Source organism: Syngnathus typhle, linkage group LG4 (assembly GCF_033458585.1).
Source record: "Syngnathus typhle isolate RoL2023-S1 ecotype Sweden linkage group LG4, RoL_Styp_1.0, whole genome shotgun sequence".
Lineage (NCBI taxonomy): Eukaryota > Metazoa > Chordata > Actinopteri > Syngnathiformes > Syngnathidae > Syngnathus > Syngnathus typhle.
In genome coordinates this window covers 15,635,573-15,655,687 of record NC_083741.1, presented here as the reverse complement: position 1 = coordinate 15,655,687, position 20,115 = coordinate 15,635,573, and the positions used below count along the sequence as shown (strand labels likewise).

General features: G+C 40.1%; 3 protein-coding genes across 5 annotated transcripts; 2 read left to right on the top strand and 1 right to left on the bottom strand.

Annotated features, from left to right (window-relative positions):
* Positions 1–698: 698 nt before the first annotated feature.
* Positions 699–7,761, top strand: LOC133152792 (GPI ethanolamine phosphate transferase 2-like). Its single transcript, XM_061276693.1, has 16 exons — positions 699–849; positions 919–1,124; positions 1,616–1,822; positions 2,011–2,199; positions 2,640–2,778; positions 2,918–3,130; positions 3,462–3,679; positions 3,841–4,122; positions 4,200–4,585; positions 4,744–4,935; positions 5,033–5,342; positions 5,489–5,652; positions 5,764–5,950; positions 6,962–7,061; positions 7,168–7,221; positions 7,700–7,761. Exons 1-16 carry the CDS (start codon positions 699–701, stop codon positions 7,759–7,761), a joined length of 3,060 nt encoding a protein of 1,019 aa, XP_061132677.1.
* Positions 7,714–17,886, top strand: LOC133152839 (chromodomain Y-like protein 2). Of its 2 annotated transcripts, none has more exons than XM_061276750.1 (7): positions 7,714–8,048; positions 11,505–12,081; positions 13,358–13,575; positions 14,609–14,781; positions 15,042–15,252; positions 15,323–15,466; positions 15,542–17,886. In XM_061276750.1, exons 1-7 carry the CDS (start codon positions 8,025–8,027, stop codon positions 15,698–15,700), a joined length of 1,506 nt encoding a protein of 501 aa, XP_061132734.1. In that variant the 5' UTR covers positions 7,714–8,024; the 3' UTR covers positions 15,701–17,886. The 2 variants fall into 2 exon arrangements, with proteins under 2 accessions (XP_061132734.1, XP_061132735.1); XM_061276751.1 differs by lacking the exon at positions 7,714–8,048 and adding an exon at positions 8,405–10,330.
* A 197-nt stretch (positions 17,887–18,083) lies between these two features.
* cmc2 (C-x(9)-C motif containing 2) lies at positions 18,084–19,906 on the bottom strand. Of its 2 annotated transcripts, XM_061276752.1 has the most exons (5): positions 19,520–19,906; positions 19,270–19,329; positions 19,010–19,080; positions 18,862–18,933; positions 18,084–18,786 (listed from the first exon to the last, which is right to left on the bottom strand). In XM_061276752.1, the coding sequence occupies exons 1-5, from the start codon at positions 19,539–19,541 to the stop codon at positions 18,703–18,705; spliced, it is 309 nt and encodes a 102-aa protein (XP_061132736.1). In that variant the 5' UTR covers positions 19,542–19,906; the 3' UTR covers positions 18,084–18,702. The 2 variants fall into 2 exon arrangements, with proteins under 2 accessions (XP_061132736.1, XP_061132737.1); XM_061276753.1 differs by lacking the exon at positions 19,270–19,329 and having other exon boundaries at positions 19,010–19,118; positions 19,520–19,899.
* Positions 19,907–20,115: the final 209 nt, after the last annotated feature.

The window sequence follows — 20,115 nt, the reverse complement described above, 5'->3', positions numbered from 1 at the left end:
GTATGTAATTTATAGCCGGAAATCACATCAAACATTATTTTGCCAGGCAGAATATATTGTAGTCTTTTTGTATCAATGTTATATTTTATTTAAATATTATATTTTGGCAATGATGACCCCACACACTTCTCGTCGTGCTTTGTAGTGATCGTTCTTTGTAAATAGCTAAAGAGAATCAAGGTAAACGATACTCTTTGTGTGTGTCGTTTCCTATGAATGTGACTGTCATGTCTTTAAAAATTACACAACTAAAGAAATATTCCATGTGACAGACCAAGAAGGATATAAGCTTAAAGCCTGACTTATGTGAGGCAGTCCATGTGTGTGGTGGTTGGGTGTGAGCTGTGGCCGATAGCAGCTCTTGAATGAATATTTCCCGTGAAGAACCTCAGGTAGTTGGGTCATTCTTACAGGGGTCCGTCCCTCTATCCATTGCTCAGTGCTGTGTAAGTTTGGAATCAGTGAGGACTATTAGCTGTTGTGAGCCCATTAATTCTACTTGCTTTGGGATCTTCATTTCTCCACATCAGATGGGACCTTGACTATTTATATGGTCAACAAACAATTTGGATATTTGCTATAACGAGACACAACCTTTCTTATCTGTGTAGAAGAATTTAATCACAAAACCCACAGGATCAAACCGCATAGAGGCAAAATAACCGTAAATTGCATTGAAGCGCACCAAAACAGACAAAATGGAAGTCAGGTCGTCTGTGTTTGCCTCATGGATTTTAATTTTTCAAGTTTTGGGAGCTGTCCTCTTCCTGAGGGGTTTTTTCCCAGAACATGTCAACTCTTCACCATTCAAGAGCAACCTCACAGACCTACCCGCAGAGCCACTGCCAGGTAAGTTTACCCGGATTGCTCCCATCGAAAAGCTGCCGAAACTCATGAAATGTGTCACGTGCAATACAGGGGGCTGTCTCAATTCATCTTACATCCCGAAGCCATTGTTCAAAAAGGTGATCATTATGTTAATCGATGCCATGCGGGCGGACTTTGTGTTCGGAGCCAGTGGTCAATTGAACATGCCATACACCACACACCTGATGGAGAGAGGCTCAACACTTAGCTTTGTGGCTAAAGCTAGAACTCCAACTGTCACCGCGCCCAGGCTCAAGGCAAGTAATAGCAGGGGTTCTCAACTGCCGTCAACCTGGGACCGGCATCTTTCTATTGGTGCAAAACCGAAATGCATTTTATAGAATGTGGATACACAAAATGTTGTATTAATATTTGGGTGAAAGGCAATCTCCAATTTTCCACTTCTGACTGACGCTGGACTGTCAACCACAGAAAACAGGAGATATCATGTTCTTTTACCTTTTTTGATTGATCGATCGATCGATTGGTTGGTTGGTTGATTGATTGATTGTTTGATTGATTGATTGATTGATTGATTGTTTGATTGATTGATTGATTGATTGATTGATTGATTGATTGATTGATTGATTGATTGATTGATTGATTGATTGATTGATTGATTGATTGATTGATTGATACCCTCCCACCTCACCCTAATGATGAGTCCCATTTAGTTTTGTGGTGCAACGTCTGTAAACACTGCTATTTAAAGAAAATGACTAAAAAAAACAAACATATCGCTCCCCAGGCTCTCACCACTGGCAATATCCCGGTTTACATCGATGTGCTGATGAATCTAAATTCCCCAGCCGTACTTGATGACAATCTTATTTGGCAAGCCAACACAGCAGGGAAAAAAATATTCTTTTATGGAGATTCCACATGGTTGCACCTCTTTCCCAATCAATTCATGGAGTATGATGGTATAGCTGGCCCTGTGTCTGACTTCAGAGAGGTAAGTTTGTCTCTAAAAATATGCAAATGGTTATTTGTCTATGTGTACCCTGTGACTGGCTAGCGACCAGTTCAGGGTGTCCCTCGCCTGGTGCCCAAAGTCTGCTGGGATGAGCTTTTGTTTTTTGTTGTTTTTCAATTTCTGGTCTTGTTTGTTGGTTTGTTGTATTTTCTTCTTGGAACATGCAGGTTGACAACAATGTCACCCGCCATTTGGATAGCACGCTTAAGAGAGATGACTGGGATATTCTGATCCTCCACTACCTTGGCATTGACCACATTGGTCATAGCTTCGGACCTCACAGCTCTTTCCTTCAAACCAAACTGTCGGAGATGGATGATGTTCTGAAGAAGATCCACAGTGCCCTCAATTCAAAGGTAAATGGGATCAATTTTGATAAAGAATGTAATCAGTGACAAACAAAATTCCGTGGCATGCTCCGCCCTTTTCATAAAGCATTCGGCGTTCTCAAGTGCTCTTTTGGATGAATTGATAAAAATGACCAAAGACACCATCCACAATTCTGTTGTCAGAAAAATGGAAGGGAAGACTGACTGATTCACACATTTTCCCATTACTTATTTAATGGTAGAATAGTACCAATAAGACACGATATCATACGATATATGATGTGATATGATATATGATATGCCCAACAATGCAATGCATTCGATTGACGTCGTAAGCGTTGCCTCATACATATCAATGAGGCAACACTTAACAGCTTCAAAGATGTTTTCAGGTGAAGAACCAGACTTTGTGTTTTCACTTGGTAATTTGATAAATCCATGAAATTTAGAATTTTTCATCATTTTAGGAGGCAGGAAAATCTTTTCCCTATCTGTTAGTTCTGTGTGGGGACCATGGAATGTCAAACACCGGTAGCCACGGAGGATCCTCGGAAGGTGAAATCAATACGCCCCTGTTGCTCATAAGCCCTGTCTTTAAGAGGAAAGGTAAACAAATTGGTCTTGGTTTTCATTTAAAGCACTAATAGGTCCTATTGCTGGATCATGTGCAGGTGTTTTATTTCCCCAAAAAATCTAACGAGATCTATTATTTGAATGTTTGTCCACTTTTGCTTGTTTTTTTTAGTGGCGATGAAGAAGCCTGATGAAATTGACCAGGTTGACCTGACTCCCACCTTGGCCTTGTCGCTGGGCCTACCCATCTCTCAAAGCAGCGTAGGTTGTGTCATTCCAGGTGTTTTTGAAGGAGCCTCACTCCGAGACCAGCTGCGTTATCTACAGCTCAATGGTCATCAGCTAAGCTGCCTGTTCAAAGAAAAGTTTCCAGACTATAGGAAAGGTAAATTAGACATTTCATTTAATATTTAACTAGAACTTGGGTGATATTGTTGATAAGTAGTTTTTTTTCATTATTTATATCTTAATTGTGAGCACAGAATCGAGAGTGCCTTCAGAATAGAACGTTTTTGTTATATGATCTGTACCTCTGAGTTGGACAAATATCAAATGGACTTTGATGAACCAGACTTTTGAACTAATTCTGTTTGCATACAATTTTAGCCAACAGCGTGAATTTCATCTTAAAGCCAATAATTCAGTTTTTCCTCTTGATATGCCAAATTCATAAACAATTTAAAAAATATATATGTACTGCCTTTTTTCTAATCCAGATACAAAACTTGAAGGATATCATCTGGCAGAGAAAGCACATGGCAGATGGATGAAACTCTACCTGGAGAGAAACACATCAGAAGCTTTAGCCTACATGGGCAAGAAGGTCATGAAACAATATTTGGAGGCCCTGTCCACCATGAGCTCAGCCCTCAGAATACAGCTGAACAAGGATGACCTGTACTCCATGATTTTTGGATTGGTTTTGGTACTTCAGGTGAGGACCAAGGACATTTTTTCAAACATTCATTCCATGCACAAGCAATTTGTAGTTGATTTTAGCTGTTTCAAGAATGTGAAAAAAAAAAAACATTTACAATTTTGATGATTATAACACTTCTGTGGCAGTAAAGTGAATTTCACTCTGTTTTTTCCAAGCCCCTGTTGGCCTTGATATTGGCCATTCCTGAAGCCATGAGTGGCTCAATAGCTGTGGACCTCGTCACCTCAGCCCTGTTCTCGTTACCGTTTTACCTCCTTTGCCTGCTCCTTGCATCCACGCATGTGCTGATATGCACATCTGCTGATGTCTCCTGCTATTTTTGCAGTGTCTCCTGGAGTTTCGTGTTTGGTATTATTGTCTTTATTTCAGCATCGACTTGTTTTCTGCTCTCTCTGATGACCAGAAAATTGCCTTTGGGACCAAAGTTGAATAGCACGGTGAGTTGAGCCTTATGAATATCAAGTCAAAGTCAGGTTGAGTATCTTATGAGCAATGGATTTCTTTCTTTTCACAGTCACTGTTGAAGCAGATCAGTAGCAGAAATTGGTCAAAGTTGGACATATTGCTACTGGCAGGCACAGCCAGTCACATACTTAGTTTGGGGTCTGTTAGCTTTATAGAGGAGGAGCATCAAATCTGGTACTTCCTGCTCACCACCCTCTACTTCATAGTCTTCCAGGATGTGTGGGCTAAGTATTTCAGAAAAGAGAATGGCCCAGTTGAAGAAGACGAATATGAACTCCCTTATGAAGAACACCCTAAAGAAGAGATTTACTCTGAGAAGTGGCTAGCTTTGGCCACACCTCTCTTTCTTTTGGTCTGCTGTCGACTGCTGCGCTTTCTCAATCAGACGGGCGTGCAATGGGCTCATCTTCCTGATCTGGCCAAATGGCTTAACAGGTGGGATTGGCCAATATTGAAAAATTAAGTCAAAGGCGACGATATAACCTCACTACCGTCTCAATTATTCTAATAACAAAACATTCATGTTTTTATCTATGCATCATTTTTTAACAAAACATTCATGTTTTTATTTGTGCATCTTTTTTTATTTCTAGCGCTGAACACAAAGTGGTCCTCTCCTTGCTGTCCACTTTCTGTTTGGTTCTCATCTACTTCCTGGTTCAAAGACGGTGCTCGTTGGTGTCCAAGGTTGCTCTTGCACTTGGACTTTTGAGCATCTACTGCTATCGGGCAGCTGCCGGCAGTCTCTTGTTTCCCTGGCAACACTGTGGTCTGAATAAGTCCAAGTAAGTTTTATCACACTGGTTTAGAATGTAAATAGGAGTGGAATAAATTAGATATGCACCCTTAAGAATGACCCCCATCTGTCACTCTTTCTTTCAGGGGCATTTTGGAAGCACGCTTTGTATATGTGTTGGTTTTGAGTATCCTCTTTATGGGCACTAAGAACATGATACAATCCCAAATCAATATAGCTAATGCCAAATCGAAGAACAGGGGGCTATGGGAAATTTACAGTGGCCTGGTCTTATTGTTTTCACTGCTGTTTCGTGCCCACAACTTGCTAGTGTTGTGCTGCTGTCTGCTCATCCAAACACTTATGGCTCAGTTCATCTGGAAGAAGCTCCACTATGATGCGGTCCAAATCACAATCATTCATTACTGGTTGGGACAGGCCTTCTATTACTTTCAGGTAGGAAAATATACAGTTCTTTCAAGGCCATCAGTGTGGGGGGACTGTGTCATGAGTGGAGGTTGTTGTCCTGGGAAGAACTCAGAGCTTGTTCCTCCTATTTGGTATATTGTGCCTTTTTTTATTTTATATCTGTGATCTTGCAGGGTAATTCCAACAGCATTTCAACTATCGACATCTCAATCTGGTCTATTGGTTTTGACACCTATGCAGAAGTTCCAGCCATCATTTTAACAGCCCTTAATACATATGCAGGGCCATTGCTTTGGGCTTGCCACCTTGTCTGTTTCCTCAGCTCGGAGAAAAACAGGTGAGTGTTGAAATTGTGTAATGTAGCATTTAAAAAAAAATGTATCTCATAGTGCTTTCAGTTACTTTACGTTCATAACACAATACAATGCAATAATCTTCTCCTCCACAGGAGTCCGGTTGCGGTCGGCCACGGTTGTTACTTTTGGGCTCTGCTCAGGTCGATGACGGCTGCAGCCTATATTGTTGTGGCGACTGGCATGCGCCACCATCCCTGGACATGGTCCGTCTTCTATCCAAAATTACTCTACGAGGCCATGCACCTACTTCTCATCACCGGCGCTAGTCTCATATTCAACGTTGTGTAGTAAAGCCACAAGTCTGCCACATCTTAGGGCAGTTTTTTTGGAAAGAAAGAGGGTTTGCACTGGTTTCTGAAAAAGTCAAATTATGATTTTCTTTTTTAAATCTCTTAAGGGACAAAAACAAGTTTTGCTCCATCAAACTATGTTGGGCCAGACTCACCAAATTAAATCCAGGTTCGTACTAGAGCAGAAGTAGATTGGAATCGACTCCCTATTGTTTTTAAGTTTTTAAGTGATGGTGCATCATAATGGATCTTTTAATGGATCCTCACAACACCCTGGCTAACAGCAGAACCCAGGGTGTTTCTGATTTGTGACATACTAGCTGAATAACCTACGAGAGTTCATTTATCAAGTTCAAGTTTGCAAACACCCTTTGTTTATTGCTGTAAGTATAACAGCACAACAGAGAAGTAAAAACAGACTGAGATGGAGATAGGCTTCGTTGCCCATTCTGTTTAAAACGTTATTTATTATCACTCTTGCGGAAAGAAGTTGAGTGCAAGTTTTCATCATATCCAGGTTGTCTTTGGAAAACCAACGCATTCTGCCAGAAATGCTGCGGAGGTTGAAGAGGTGGGGGAGTCAGCCTGTATTTGCTCAGACCATATGCCGCACATTGCATTAAATTGGTGTGCATGGCAAGAAGGAAGTTGTGAGAAATGAGACATACAAAATATTTTTTCCTCCAAAATTAAATATCTTTAATCACAGTTGCCTTTTTATAAGCACAATACATGCTGCATTGTACATCATTATCTTACTGGGTTTTTATCTATAGAGATGAGAGCAAAAGAGGAAATAAAGCTGAGACCATGACACAAACTCACATTTACAGTATTTAATGATTAGTCTTGCAACTCATGCAAAAGTTGCACACAGGTCTGTGGACACACCTAAGAATGACCCACCCGAATTGTGTGCATATTAGATGTGATTTCTTTCACTACCAAGAGAAGGAATGCATGCAACATAACCACAGGAATTCAATCTTGTGTCCTGCAGAGAAGTCAGAACATGTGGGAGGAATACCACTGCCCAAGTGTGAAGTTCAGTGACAAGGGGCAAGAAGAGTGTGGGGGAGTGTTAAAACCAGAGAGGGATGGTATGGATGTAAAGTAGGCCAACACACAATCCCAAATTATACTAAATATAGTATATACTAGTGTCACCGGATTTGAAATCCGAACCACAAGTTTTTCCCTTCGCAGTATTCCCCCTGGAGTCTAAAGGACTGCGGGGGAAATTAAACACCGTCAGGTCAGGTGAGTTGTCAGGTTTTTCCAGCAGGGCAATGTTCTTCCCGGCCAGGAACTGTAGGATGCTCAGGGCAGTATGAGCATGCGCATAGTCATGGTGAACCAGTCACAGCTCTTGACGCTACTGGCCGGCAAACGTGTAGGAACCAAGCACTGCTGCAAATAACGCCCTGAAATAATAGCCTACAAAAAAACTAAGAAGTTCGTGCATTAATAGTTGAAATCATAAATATGCCAAAAACTGCAATCCCAAAACACTACCATGCCAATCCCATATACAAGTGCAATTTAAATAGCATAGTAACTTGCGTGTTAAAGTTAAAACAATGTCTATCTCTTTAACAGTTTTGTTCTAATGGTATTCAATTAGATATTATGATCACACACAAAGACATTTGCATGATATAATATATATGACGATTTCACTTGATCGTAAAGAGCCGTCATTTGGAACGTGTGCTCTTAAATCAGATCTTGTGAACAGGTGGAGCGGACCTCGACACGGCTCAGCGTCGTCACAAGACACCTCTCTGTCCCTTCGCTTAGGCGAGGAGGAGGTGCACGTTCCTCGGCCATCGTCGCCGATTATAAACTCATTTTCGGTGTCGGTTGTTGTGCTTGTTTGTTTCAAGCGCTTGAGCGATCCATCGCAACGCGCCGGGCTCGATTGACACTGTCTGCTGATCTGCGTGCTGACTGCCCATCGCTCGCAATAACAAGGTTGCTCGCTAATTCCCCCTTCCAAAGAGCCTCCAAAAAAAGCCCACAGGGCAGGCAAGAATAAGGCGTCACGGTGCCAGCAGCCCGCTATGGCTTCGGGAGACCTTTACGAGGTGGGTTAAAGCTACGTCCACTCTATTTTCTGTCATTTTGTCGATTATTGGAATTAGGAAGTAAAGGGGAAGGCGCCGCGTACTGTGCCTGTGTGACGAGAAAAAAAAAAAGCGGCGTTCTTTTAAGAAATGAAACTCGACAGTTAGTCGACTTTATGTCGCTCATGACACTGTTTGGGCTGTTTTCTGGTGGTTGTTGCGAGCATGTGAGGTGTATTGAACGGGCCGAAGTGCTTGGGGTGTCGCCGAGTTGGTAAAGTGACAGCGGACATGCTGTGCACGGCTGCTGACGGGAGGGATGGTCGCGGAGGTGCGCGCACATGCCTCGGGTATGAGCTCCTCATCACCGCAGTGACACAGGCCCTTCGCCGGCTGGTGGTCACACAGCTCCGCATGAGTTTATATTTATCGGGTTGAGGTAGCAAAATACCTCCGGTTGATGATCATACACTTTAATGGGAAAATGCATGATTGTACCATTGGGCGCTTAATTGTCACTAGGGGTGCTGAAATGAAGGATATCGCTGTTCTGTTTTTGTTCTCTTCAAACTTGACTTTTTACAACTTGAGAAAACACCTCTACCTATTGGCGAGTGTTTTATATTATGTAAAAAGTACCGTGGTGCATTGAGATTGGAGTGACCCGACTGAGATATGTGCCATTGTTTATAGGGTTGGGAAAACTCCACAAACTCAGACGGATGTGTCAACCATAAAATTTAATTGACACAAAAATGTGTGCTTCAAAACTATAATAATGTTTCACATGATGGGGGACTAAGCAAGATGCACTTCTCGTAATGCTCGATTATTGTGGATGATTTATTAAATGGCAGTGGTTGAACACACCACAGATGTCAGAACTTCTAGAACCAGTTTGCATGCTCAAGTAGATAACGTTTATCTGGCTGCAGCAGTGTCATGCATCAAGTATTGATGAGTCATAGCCATTTGTTTCACATTTGTTTTTTCAACAGCAGTTGAATTTTTGTATGAGCATGAATGTTATATCGGATGTAAACATTATCAATATCAAAAAGAACATCAGTCACACATAGGATAGTGCCTACCTCCTCTTGACAGTGATGGAATAATTACTTGCTGTATAGTCACTGAAACCTTTGTGGTGGAAATCCATTCATTATGCCGGTTGATTTGTTTGACATGGAAATAGTATCATCCATGGCAAACTGTTAAGATCGTATTTTAAGATTTACTCTGGTTTTCCAAGTGTAAAAACAAGTTAAGTACTTTTAACAGTACTATGTTATTGATGAGTTGCTTCATAGATGCATCTCTTAAAAATGGAAAAATAAAACATCTGAAGTGTCTTATAGTGTGTATGATCATGATGCCATACATGACAGTAGTTAAAACTATGACAGTTTATTTTTTGGGAGTGCAAACCTTTTATTCTTTTCCTTAGAAGTTGATCGAATGCAACATGGAACCAGTCATCCATCTTGTACATCTAGAGAACTTCCACTAAACGTTGCTGCTGCTTGATGGTTAACAGTTGCAGTTAATAGTGTTAAATTTAAAATGAAGTGGTCCCTGGCTTTCATAAAACATGCCATGACCAGTGATCAATATCTACTGATGTTCAGACAAGATCTTAATTCTTAAAATATGTTAAAAATAGAAGCTGACACTCCAAGGCAAGTTTCAACAGCAGAGTTTAACTTGTACTGGTTATGCAGGTTTTTTGTGTCCCAAATTGAGGCAAAGGTACTATCATTCTGACCGTCCATCCATCCATTTTCTGTACCGCTTTGTCCCCACGGGGGTCGGGGGCGTGCTGGAGCTTATCCCAGCGGTCATCAGGCAGTAGGCGGGGGACACCCTGAACCGGTTGCCAGCCTATTGCAGGGCACACAGAGACAAACAACCATCCACACTCGCACTCACACCTAGGGGCAATTTGGAGTGCTCAATCGAGTGTTTTTTGTTTTTGTTTTTTTGTAAAATGTGTTTTACTAAAATACATAATGAAAATCAGGAACAATTTTTTTTCTAATATTTACTTTTTTAAACCCCCATTTTCTACCATTTTTTGGGGGCTAAATGCATATTCGAGATTTATCAACATTTCCTGAAGAATTGTTTGAGTTAATAACATGTCTTTTCCCTCCAATGCAATTTGGTTATATGCAGATTTTCACTGTTCGTGGGATGGCCTGGTCCCTATCCTCCGCAGAGAGCGTCTGCAGTCTGGACAGGCTTCGTGAACCTTTGGAGCTGCACGGTGCAGAGAGACATGCACAACGCATTTAGCTTTAGAGGTGTAATGCCGAATCGAATAATTGACAACTAATCGATTATCAAATTAATTGATTATTTTTAATAATCAAGGCAAACAGTTGTCTTCTGTGTCCTCAGTGACATTCAAAATATCAAGTGTTGACTTTAATACAATACGCAGAAACATATTGTTTCGCCCAAAAAATCTCCACTCGCTCCTATCTAACAATTTAAAGGGATTGTTGATTGGACTGAACATTGGCAATTAATGTATGATAATATGATATCATGACTTTTATCTTCAGTATTTTGTAAGGGTCCGGTTTCATTGCTTATGAAATTATTTAATGGTATTATAAATTAATCAAATGTTCAAGTTCAACAGGTTTTGATTTTGGTCAAGAATTTAAGATATGTTGGTGTGTATGCATGTGTCCGTGCGTGTTTCTATTTTTGCATCTGTTTGGTGTTAAATTCTGAATACCTGTCACATTTATTGTATCTGTACAGGGTGAGAGAACAATGAGCCTCAAAAGAAAGGAAAGACAATTCCAGAAAAAAACATATCTTTTTATCATTTATTCTCCTCACAAAGAAGCCAGTGATTTATTATGTTGCCTGAAACGAATCTCGATCACAGTTGGGGTTTGACAGGAACAGCAATTAAAGGAGCTTTGAACTGGGAGCATCAAGGAGTGACAAATAGCAGACCACAGAGTTCGAGTAACCACACTGTGCGTCAACAGGCCGCTTTTATTTTAGAACCCACCGACACAGACTGTGTTTGCTGAACTTCCTGCTTGTCATGCTCATGCTACGAAAGGCTACGGCCATTTCTCAATATGAAGAACACAAGTACAATGCATCTTTGGTTTAGGATGGCTGACAAGAGCAACATCAAGGTATTCCGTTCATTTCAGGAGATCGTAAGGACGTAAGATCGGACAAGCGTGCTTATTGCAAAATGGCTCCAGACAGCTTTTGTGTCATTATCTCCCCCTTGGTAGCAACAGAGGTCTTTAAAGGAAACCCAAAACAGGATTTTGCCAATATGTCTCATGAGAGTCAATATTGCAAGTGTATGATTACAAATACATTGAGTATTTCAGAATTTCAGAAATATTCGTAATATCACCTGTTTAGATGTACGCCAGCCATCAGACCCAATTAAGGGATGCATGATGCAAATGGTCATCTTCTGCCTCTTGTTTTCAGGTGGAGCATATTGTAGACAAGAGGCGGAATAAGAAGGGAAAATGGGAGTACCTGATTAGGTGGAAGGGCTATGGAAGTAAAGAAGACACTTGGGAGCCAGAGCACCACCTGCTGCATTGCGAGGAGTTCATTGATCGCTTCAATAGCATGCAGCTACATCAGCACAAACAGCACAAAATTTCTAAAAGTGCTAACAATGGCTTCCCGGCAGCCACGGACAACCCCAGAGCTCGGTCTGAAGCACAAAAGAAGAAGAAAAACAGTGAGATGGCTGTCGGGGTTCGAGGAGGAACTCTTCCCGGGAGCGGGAGTAGAGGCTCGGGTTATGTTCATAAGCCGGGAAATGGAGGCATTGGGTCCGGCAAGCATCCTGTGCAGGTGAAAATTGGCAAAACCATGACATTCAAAACTCCTCCAATCGGAGCCTCTCGCTTTGTGGCCCAAGCGAGGGAACCTCATAGCGGACTCTTGAATGGCTATGCGGAGCCACACGTTTACAGGAGCACTTCAAGGTCACACAGAGGATCCTCCAACAAAGCTGATGGGGGTCTGGATGAAATAGTAACTACTGAATTGGGTAAGATTTTAAGAAATTCAACAGCATGGATTTTTTTTTCTAATCCATTGAAAAAACAAAAATCAATAGGTAGCATTGTGTTAATGCCAGTGGTAAGTTTGTGTGCCTGCTTGCGTATCTGCGTGGTCAATATGTTGGTCAATTCATATTTGCATGGCAACACCGAAGCTGTAGTCTCATTGGATGAGAAAATCAACAAATAAACTCAACGACAGCTAAGACGTGCTATAAAATTAATAATTTCTTACCATTTCATGTCATTTGTAAATGTAAGTCTGTGCTTCTACTATTGTTTGGAGAATCAGAGAGGGCTTTAAAGATCCCTCTTTTTTTTTTTTTTTGCATCACATAATTGGCATTGGAACAGGCAACTTGGAGACTTATTAAATCCACTGCATGAAGTTCCTACCATGATTCTTTGCTGCAGTAGCTGATAACAATTTTGCATGTGGTCACAGTCCAGAACCCACACCATCTTGGTTAATCATTGATATACATTTCATAATGTCATCTCCGCTTGACAATTCAAATGCTTAAAATAGATTGCAAATCATTAAATGACGATTCATTCATTTGCACCAGCTAAAGCTGCTTGCTATCTGGTATCTCGAATGAGAAGTATCTTTGCTGTTCACCACAGCAGAGGGCTTTACCTTACAACAACATTTATATTCACAATATTAAAATAAGAACATGTAAAATATAAATATTGTAAAATAGTGTCCTTGTGTCAATTGATTGCCGTGTGGTGTCCACGTGCCCCAGTACCCCAAATAGATGACTCTTTTTTTCAATCCAGTCAACAACATCTTTGATTTTGTTGGTTTAGCGGGCCTCATGTCACCATTCAGGGACATAAGAATACCTTTAGAAATGTAAAATCTAAGGACTGCATCTGCACTGAGCAATTCTGAAATCACATCAGAAATCCACCCGATTAGAAATCTCCAGCTCCAAATTTAAGCTAGTGGATAGCACACAGGCAGCTATTATTGATGCTAATCTCCTAATCCTTGAAATACTCCTCTGCTCACCTCACTTAGTTCTCTCAGCGCCATCCATTAGCCCGCTACTCGTGACTGTGCAGGCCAATAAGACGGTCTCGGATTGTGCACACACACTTCCGCAATGTCAATCGTGTGAATGCTCAAGTCCGATTGCCTGTGCTTAATATTTTAATTATTTAGTGCAAGCATTTATACTGGCTCTTCAAATTTAATTGAAATATAATTGTATGTTTTCTAGACTAAGTCAGTCTGTTTTGCCCCCCCATCAGACTCACCTCTGGCCAATGGCAAGATGCATTTGCATAGCTCAGTAAAACGCAAACTGGCAGAGGAGAAGTGCTACGTGTTTGACAAGCGGCTCAGGTACAACGTGCGACAGAACGAGAGCAACTGTCGATTTCGGGACATCGTAGTCCGGAAGGAGGACGGGTTCACGCATGTTCTCCTCTCCAGCCAAACAACGGATAACAACGCTCTGACGCCAGAGGTAGAAACGACAATGTCTTCCCACACAAGAAATGAGGACCTACATGTTTATTTAACTTGGCACTTGTTAGTACATTCAATATGAGGCACAATTAAATGCAGACTTTTGTAAAATAGATCAATATTGTATTGTATTGTATTGTATTTCACTCCATAACTCACCTTCCTTCCCTTTTTATCATATGCGCTCACTGTTGAGCCAATGCTTATTCTCTTTTTTCTCTTTTATGTGTTTGACAATGTATTACTTGTTACAATTTTAAAACAAAATATTGCTCACTGTATATTTTTGTACATCTCCACAAATTACTGATATTTGAGGTAACCATGATTTTCCATTTGATTAAAAACAGTGCAGTATAAAACTCACTAAACCCTGGTAATACGTTTGCTCTAATTTTGGAAAGTATAGAGGGAGCTGATAAACTTGGCTCAGGCTTAGAAACTCTTTATCCACACACCCATTTTCCGAACTGCTTAAAATATCCTTTTATCAAAAACTCCTCATTTGACAAAGTTGTGAATTGATCCTCCTGGAACATTTAAATTCAAGCAGCAGTTCATTCCATTTCAAAACAAAATGAACATTCGCTTCTTTCCTCCCCCCAAACATGGAGGTTCTCTGGAGGTCGTTGCATAATATTTCCCATTTACTATTTCTTGCTGCTTCACTCTTGGCAAGGAACATTTGGTCATTATTTGAGCAGGAGTTTGAGTCACCTACTTTTGAGGCATAAAATTTCACCTCAAAACAATGACAAATATTACCAATAATAAAAACAATAAAATATAGAAAGACCTACACATCCAAATATGGCCATTTATTATTTTTTAGTTCCTGATCATAAAAGGGCTGACCCATACTGATACCGAAAGTACCGATACCTTGAAATGAGGCTAGTATCGTCACCGATACCTGGTATTGGTACTTGGCCATCCCTAGTTAAAAATAATCAGGGATTTTACGGAAACTTTGACAGTTATGATATCATTCGTTTTTCTGGCATTTCACATGTCCTTGCATTGCTTTTTAGATCATGAAGGAAGTGTGTCGGGCTCTGGGTAATGCAGCTGCCGACGACAGTAAACTGCTATTGCTCAGCTCTGTGGGGACTATCTTCTGTAGCGGGATAGAGCCATCCTACCTGATGGGCCGTCTGTCCACTGACCGCAGGAAGGAGAGCAGTCGCATTGCAGATGCCGTTAGGTAAGTTGGAAGGACTCCCACAACTGCGGGTATTTCACTTTGTTTGACTCCGGCCAGTTTCAGGATGTCTTTTTATCCTGTTCATTTTATTTTCAATTAAAACAAGAATTTATTCCTACTGCTTCTACCCATGACGTTATCCTTTCATTCAGTGCTTGAAAATGATCATCATTGATGAGGAGGGCAGGAATGTGAATGGCTAAATCAAAAATTGTTGTCAGGTAAATATCTCAAACTTTACAACTCTGTACCTCATGCAGGGACTTTGTGTTGGCGTTCATACGCTTCAAAAAACCCATCGTGGTGGCAATCAATGGGCCAGCCCTGGGCTTGGGGGCTTCCATCCTGCCCCTGTGTGATGTGGTGTGGGCCAGTGAGAGAGCCTGGTTCCAGACTCCTTGTGCGGCCCTCCACCTCACCCCCTCTGGCTGTTCCTCTTACACTTTCCCCCAAATCCTTGGTGTGGCTTTGGTGAGTCCAAGCAGATCCAGTTCACGTTGAAACTTCTCTCACTTTTTTTTTTTTCTTGGTCAAATGGCAGGCCAATGAGATGCTGTTCTGTGGTCGAAAGCTGACAGCACAAGAAGCGTGCAATCGAGGTTTGGTGTCGCAGGTATTCTGGCCAACCACATTTAATCAGGAAGTGATGCTACGTGTGAAGGAGATGGCGTCGTGCAATGCTGTGGTGCGTACCGAGACAGAGCCACAAGGTCTTTGCTCTGGAAAAGAACCTAACAGACCTCCTTTCATTGCCCAAAAGGTTCTAGAAGAATCCAAATGCCTGGTCAGGAGCATCCTCCTACGTGTCCTGGAGGAAGTCAATGAAAAGGAGTGTCAGATGCTAAAGCAGCTGTGGTGTTCCACCAAAGGACTGGAGGCGCTCTTCAGCTACCTACACAACAAAGCATGTGAGAAATGACCTCAAACTAAAGACGCAGTTTAAATGTAGGCCTTTGTTTCCGTCCATCAGCAGAGAAAAAGCCCGGGATTGATTTTACTTCCAACAAATCCTACTCGATCAGGGTTTTAAAAGACATTACGGACGGACCACTCAGATGATGCATCCACTTCCAAAAGTGCAGTTTCATATGAACAGGGTCCTGATGGATATAAAGGGGAGGAAGGGGTGTGAAATCCAGATTTAGGGGAGTGAAAAAAGATTGTCCGATTGCACTTGAAAAAGTAATGATAATATACATGAATGTGAATATACACACTTGAGCGTAAAAAGAGTTTAGAAAGTTAAGTGCTGTGGATAAATAAGATCTTTATTTTAGTTGCCTGCTGTTTTAAAGTGAAAACCAAAGTCGGCATGAGGACGCTGTTTATATATCCTTAACTTGTCCATTCCTCTCAGGCTACCTAAGATGTTCTTGTTGTTTTAGCAACTACACAAAACATGAGATTTGTCAGCAAAAGAATCCATTATTGGAAAGTCTGGTCATTGTATGGAATTGACACTGTTGACTCCGGACAACATGTCAGATCGTAGATGAAGTACTTCACTGTGACTATTCAGTGAACTAGTTAAGTGAAAGAATTTTTCAAATGGTGATTAAAACAAATATTTGCCAAATGTATTCTTCAAATCACACTCTTTTCAAAGGTTTCACACAAATAATGGTTTTCTTTAATAACTATTTTAAGACACATAAATCCTCAGATTTGAACATTAAGTTGGACATTGCATTTCATACACAAAATGGGTTGTTTTGTTCAAAAGAATTTTAACCCAAATTGGGTTGTTTTTTAACCCTGCATTTTAAGCCTGGTGTCACCCCCTTCCCCCATTTTTCTTTTTTATAATTTATAAAAACGTTTTTTCAGTCATGGATACAAACATGTACTGTACTTGGTACCAAAATATCCATGATTCCCAACTTGAAATTCACCACTAGCACACAAAACAACGTCAATGTATTTTGCATTAAAAAGGCAATATTTGGACTGACATCTTGAATTTTGTGGCATCTAATTTTGCCTGGCCAGTGGCATTTTTGAAGAGTGAGATTTGAAGAGTACGACATGCTTGTATCCCGTTTTGAACAATTCTCAATCTATGCATTGTAATTAGCTGCGATACAATTTTCACGCTCAACAAAACAAGTCAACTTGATTTCTGCTTGAACATGCTCTTTTGTTTTTGTTCCTTGGTCTTTCCATGGGACAGATATAAAAAACAACAACACTAAGTCTAGTGAAAGCGTGTGTAAACGTAGTGTCTATAAATAAAATGAGAGTTTTAATGAATACATAGCATGACGTGTAAGTTTAACAATGGAAGGATTTGCACTGGATTCCATCCCTTTCTGCCACAGAAACATGTCCGCATCGCTTAGCTTCCAGTTTTAAGTGGAGGTGTGAAACGTATGACGTATGTACAATCATTTTTATTGAGTCTTTTTTCATTGATTGTCAAGGAATCAAATTGTGGTTCCACTAATTGTCAGTGATCAATGTTGTGTCGTCAAGAATCTCCGTATCAGCACGTGATGAGAAAAGAGAGGTTCTATTTCAATGTTCGTCATGATTATTTTGTTTTACCAAAAACATGTGTAGAAGCTATTTTGTTAATTGATAACTAGAGAAAATGCAGTACATAGTACAGTTTTAGAACATGTTTCTAGACTGTTTGCATGTGAGATACTGTAAATTCTGTGAATGTGTGGCCTGTCCTTCTCTGGGTAAATTTTGTACCTGCATTGTAAGTAGCATTGGTGGATGTTTATTTTTGTATTTATTCAAGAAAAGGAGTGTTATGATTCTGAGACACCCTGACTCAAAGTAACTCTTTATTAATTAATCCTTTAAAATGGAGAAACTATTTAACAGAAAGCATTTGAAAAGTGGCTAGATTATTTACACATCAGGATAGGTCTGACTATAATTACTGAGAGCAAATGCGACATACAATAATGTAATGTTTACCGTTGAAATGAAGAATCTTTTGTGAATTTGTCAAGGCGCATGTCAAATCATTTCATATATGATGGTTTATTGAAGTTTATTGAGAAAATTAATAATTTATGAGGCCATTGCAGATGAATGATAATGGAAAAAAAATAACAGCATACTTCCACATAATAAAGATAAGGTAATACATGATTAGTGACTCAATTTTCTCACTTTTCATATTGAAATGCACCTGACCTTTGTGTTGTTGGTTCGGATGTTTTTGATTTTTACCGTCTTTCACAACCAGAACAGTCCAGTTATGATTAAAGCTGGTTGTGAAGAAACAAATCCCATTGTCATTCTACTTACCGTTGTCATCCAAATCACTCACCAAAAATGCTAGAAAGTTTCTTTGAATATGAACACACTTTATTTGAAAGAAATAACATGAATCAATGTGATTCACCATCCATACATTGAGAGTGGAACTGCTTTTCATTGCCTAAATAAACCATCAGCAAAAATATATAGATGCACATTATGAAGAGGTGTTACTAATATTGCCTTCTCACTTAACTAAAGAAGAAAAAGATTAGCAGCAGCTCTCAGTAGGATGCATTGCAGTTTGAGATGACAAACAGGGGTAGTTGTTGTCGATCAAAAATGAGCCTATACACTGTGTATATATATATATATATATATATATATATATATATATATATATATATATATATATATATATATATATATATATATATATACACTCATACTTTAATGCCAGGTTTTGTAAAGACACCAAAGTTAATTCATTTCAAAATGTTTTCATCATTTATGTGATGAAAAATTTGTGCAACTCAATTTCAAAACAGTTTTCAATCTTTGGAGTTATACTGATTATTGGTCACATTAATGGTAGACGTAACATGTTTTTGCATCCACAGTTTGGAAACCCCAAAAACTGCAAGGCATGCTTATTCCCGCATCTCATCTGGACACTTGGATGCAAATCTGGAGTATAAGTGTCTTTCAGAGCTGCTCCTTGAGTCCTTCTTTCAACCTCTTTTTCATGGCTTGTGCATGCAGTTTGCTGCGCTCCCGCCTTTCCAGTGCCTGTTAAATGACAACAATGTAATGAGTATGCCACTCCTAAATGCTTCCCATTCTTCATACAATTGAAACCTTCACCTCATTCTTAAGGCAGTGACGCATGGCACGGTCAACATCATTACATGTCCCAAAGAACCTCAGGACGTTATGCTGTGGGCAGAGAAATTTAATTTCCAAATATGTTTATCAAGAAAAGAAAAAAAAAGGGGGTGAGTTTCTTACTGACCTCATAGTGGCACTGCTTCAAGCGCTTTATGAACTCATTACACTCATCTGTGTGTAGGTGGGGTGACAGGTCAGGGTGCATGTTGAATTAAGGTCCTACTGTATAAATACTGTACAGAAAAGCCAGAAACAAAACTACTCAGTTGAATACTTTGATCATTAAGAGGAAATGTCACGGTATAACTACAGTACGTCAAACAGGGCCATAAAGATAATTAAATTAATTAATTAAAGAATTGTCTAATTTGACATGAAGGATACTCATGCCTCCCCATCCCTCTCCCTCATGTGATGTCATTGAGATGCTGGATCCTATACACACTTACACACAGACAAGTGTTAAAAATTAAATCAGTTTCGATACATGACAACTCACACTCAAGTCTAACACGAGTCTCGATTAGTGAACCTTTACTAGTAGTGCCAGTAGACATAGTAAGAGTGCTTTTCCACAAGTCGGTCAAACGTTTGGTAAGCTACAACCTAGCAAACGCAACATAAAAACACTTACAACTTTGTGTCGGTTGTATCATCCCCTTTTCTTGTTCTTTATGACTGACACTACGCACTACCACAAATCAATATATTACCAATTTATCACCGTTGTATAAACTCGCAAGCAAATCGACAGCTGAAAGACATGACAGGTTTGCGTAACTGAAGGACGGCCGGTTGAATGACAAACGGGAACAACCAATCAGTGAACACTTCCTTATCAAGTCTTCAAAAAAAGACAGCAAAACGAAGAAAGTGATCTGTTGCTGAATTAATGAAGTTGATTAAAAACGCTCAACTACGCCAAATGCTAAACGCGAAGCTCTGGAAATGTAAATTCGCTTGCACATTTCTTATGTTTGCCTTGCACACACACGCTGACTTCCTCTTTCTCCACCAATCACACACGCCACACTCAACACGTGTAATGTGTCTTCAAAGACCCTCGGAATTTATATAAATCAACGTTATCCAAATACGTCAGGCACTCAGGTTTTACGGCTGTAAACCGATTTACAGAAAGAGTTTTTTGTATATTAATAATTATAGATGTGTTTATGTATGCAGGATACAGTGTGCAAGTTCCATTGTTGAATTCGAGGAAAACTCATC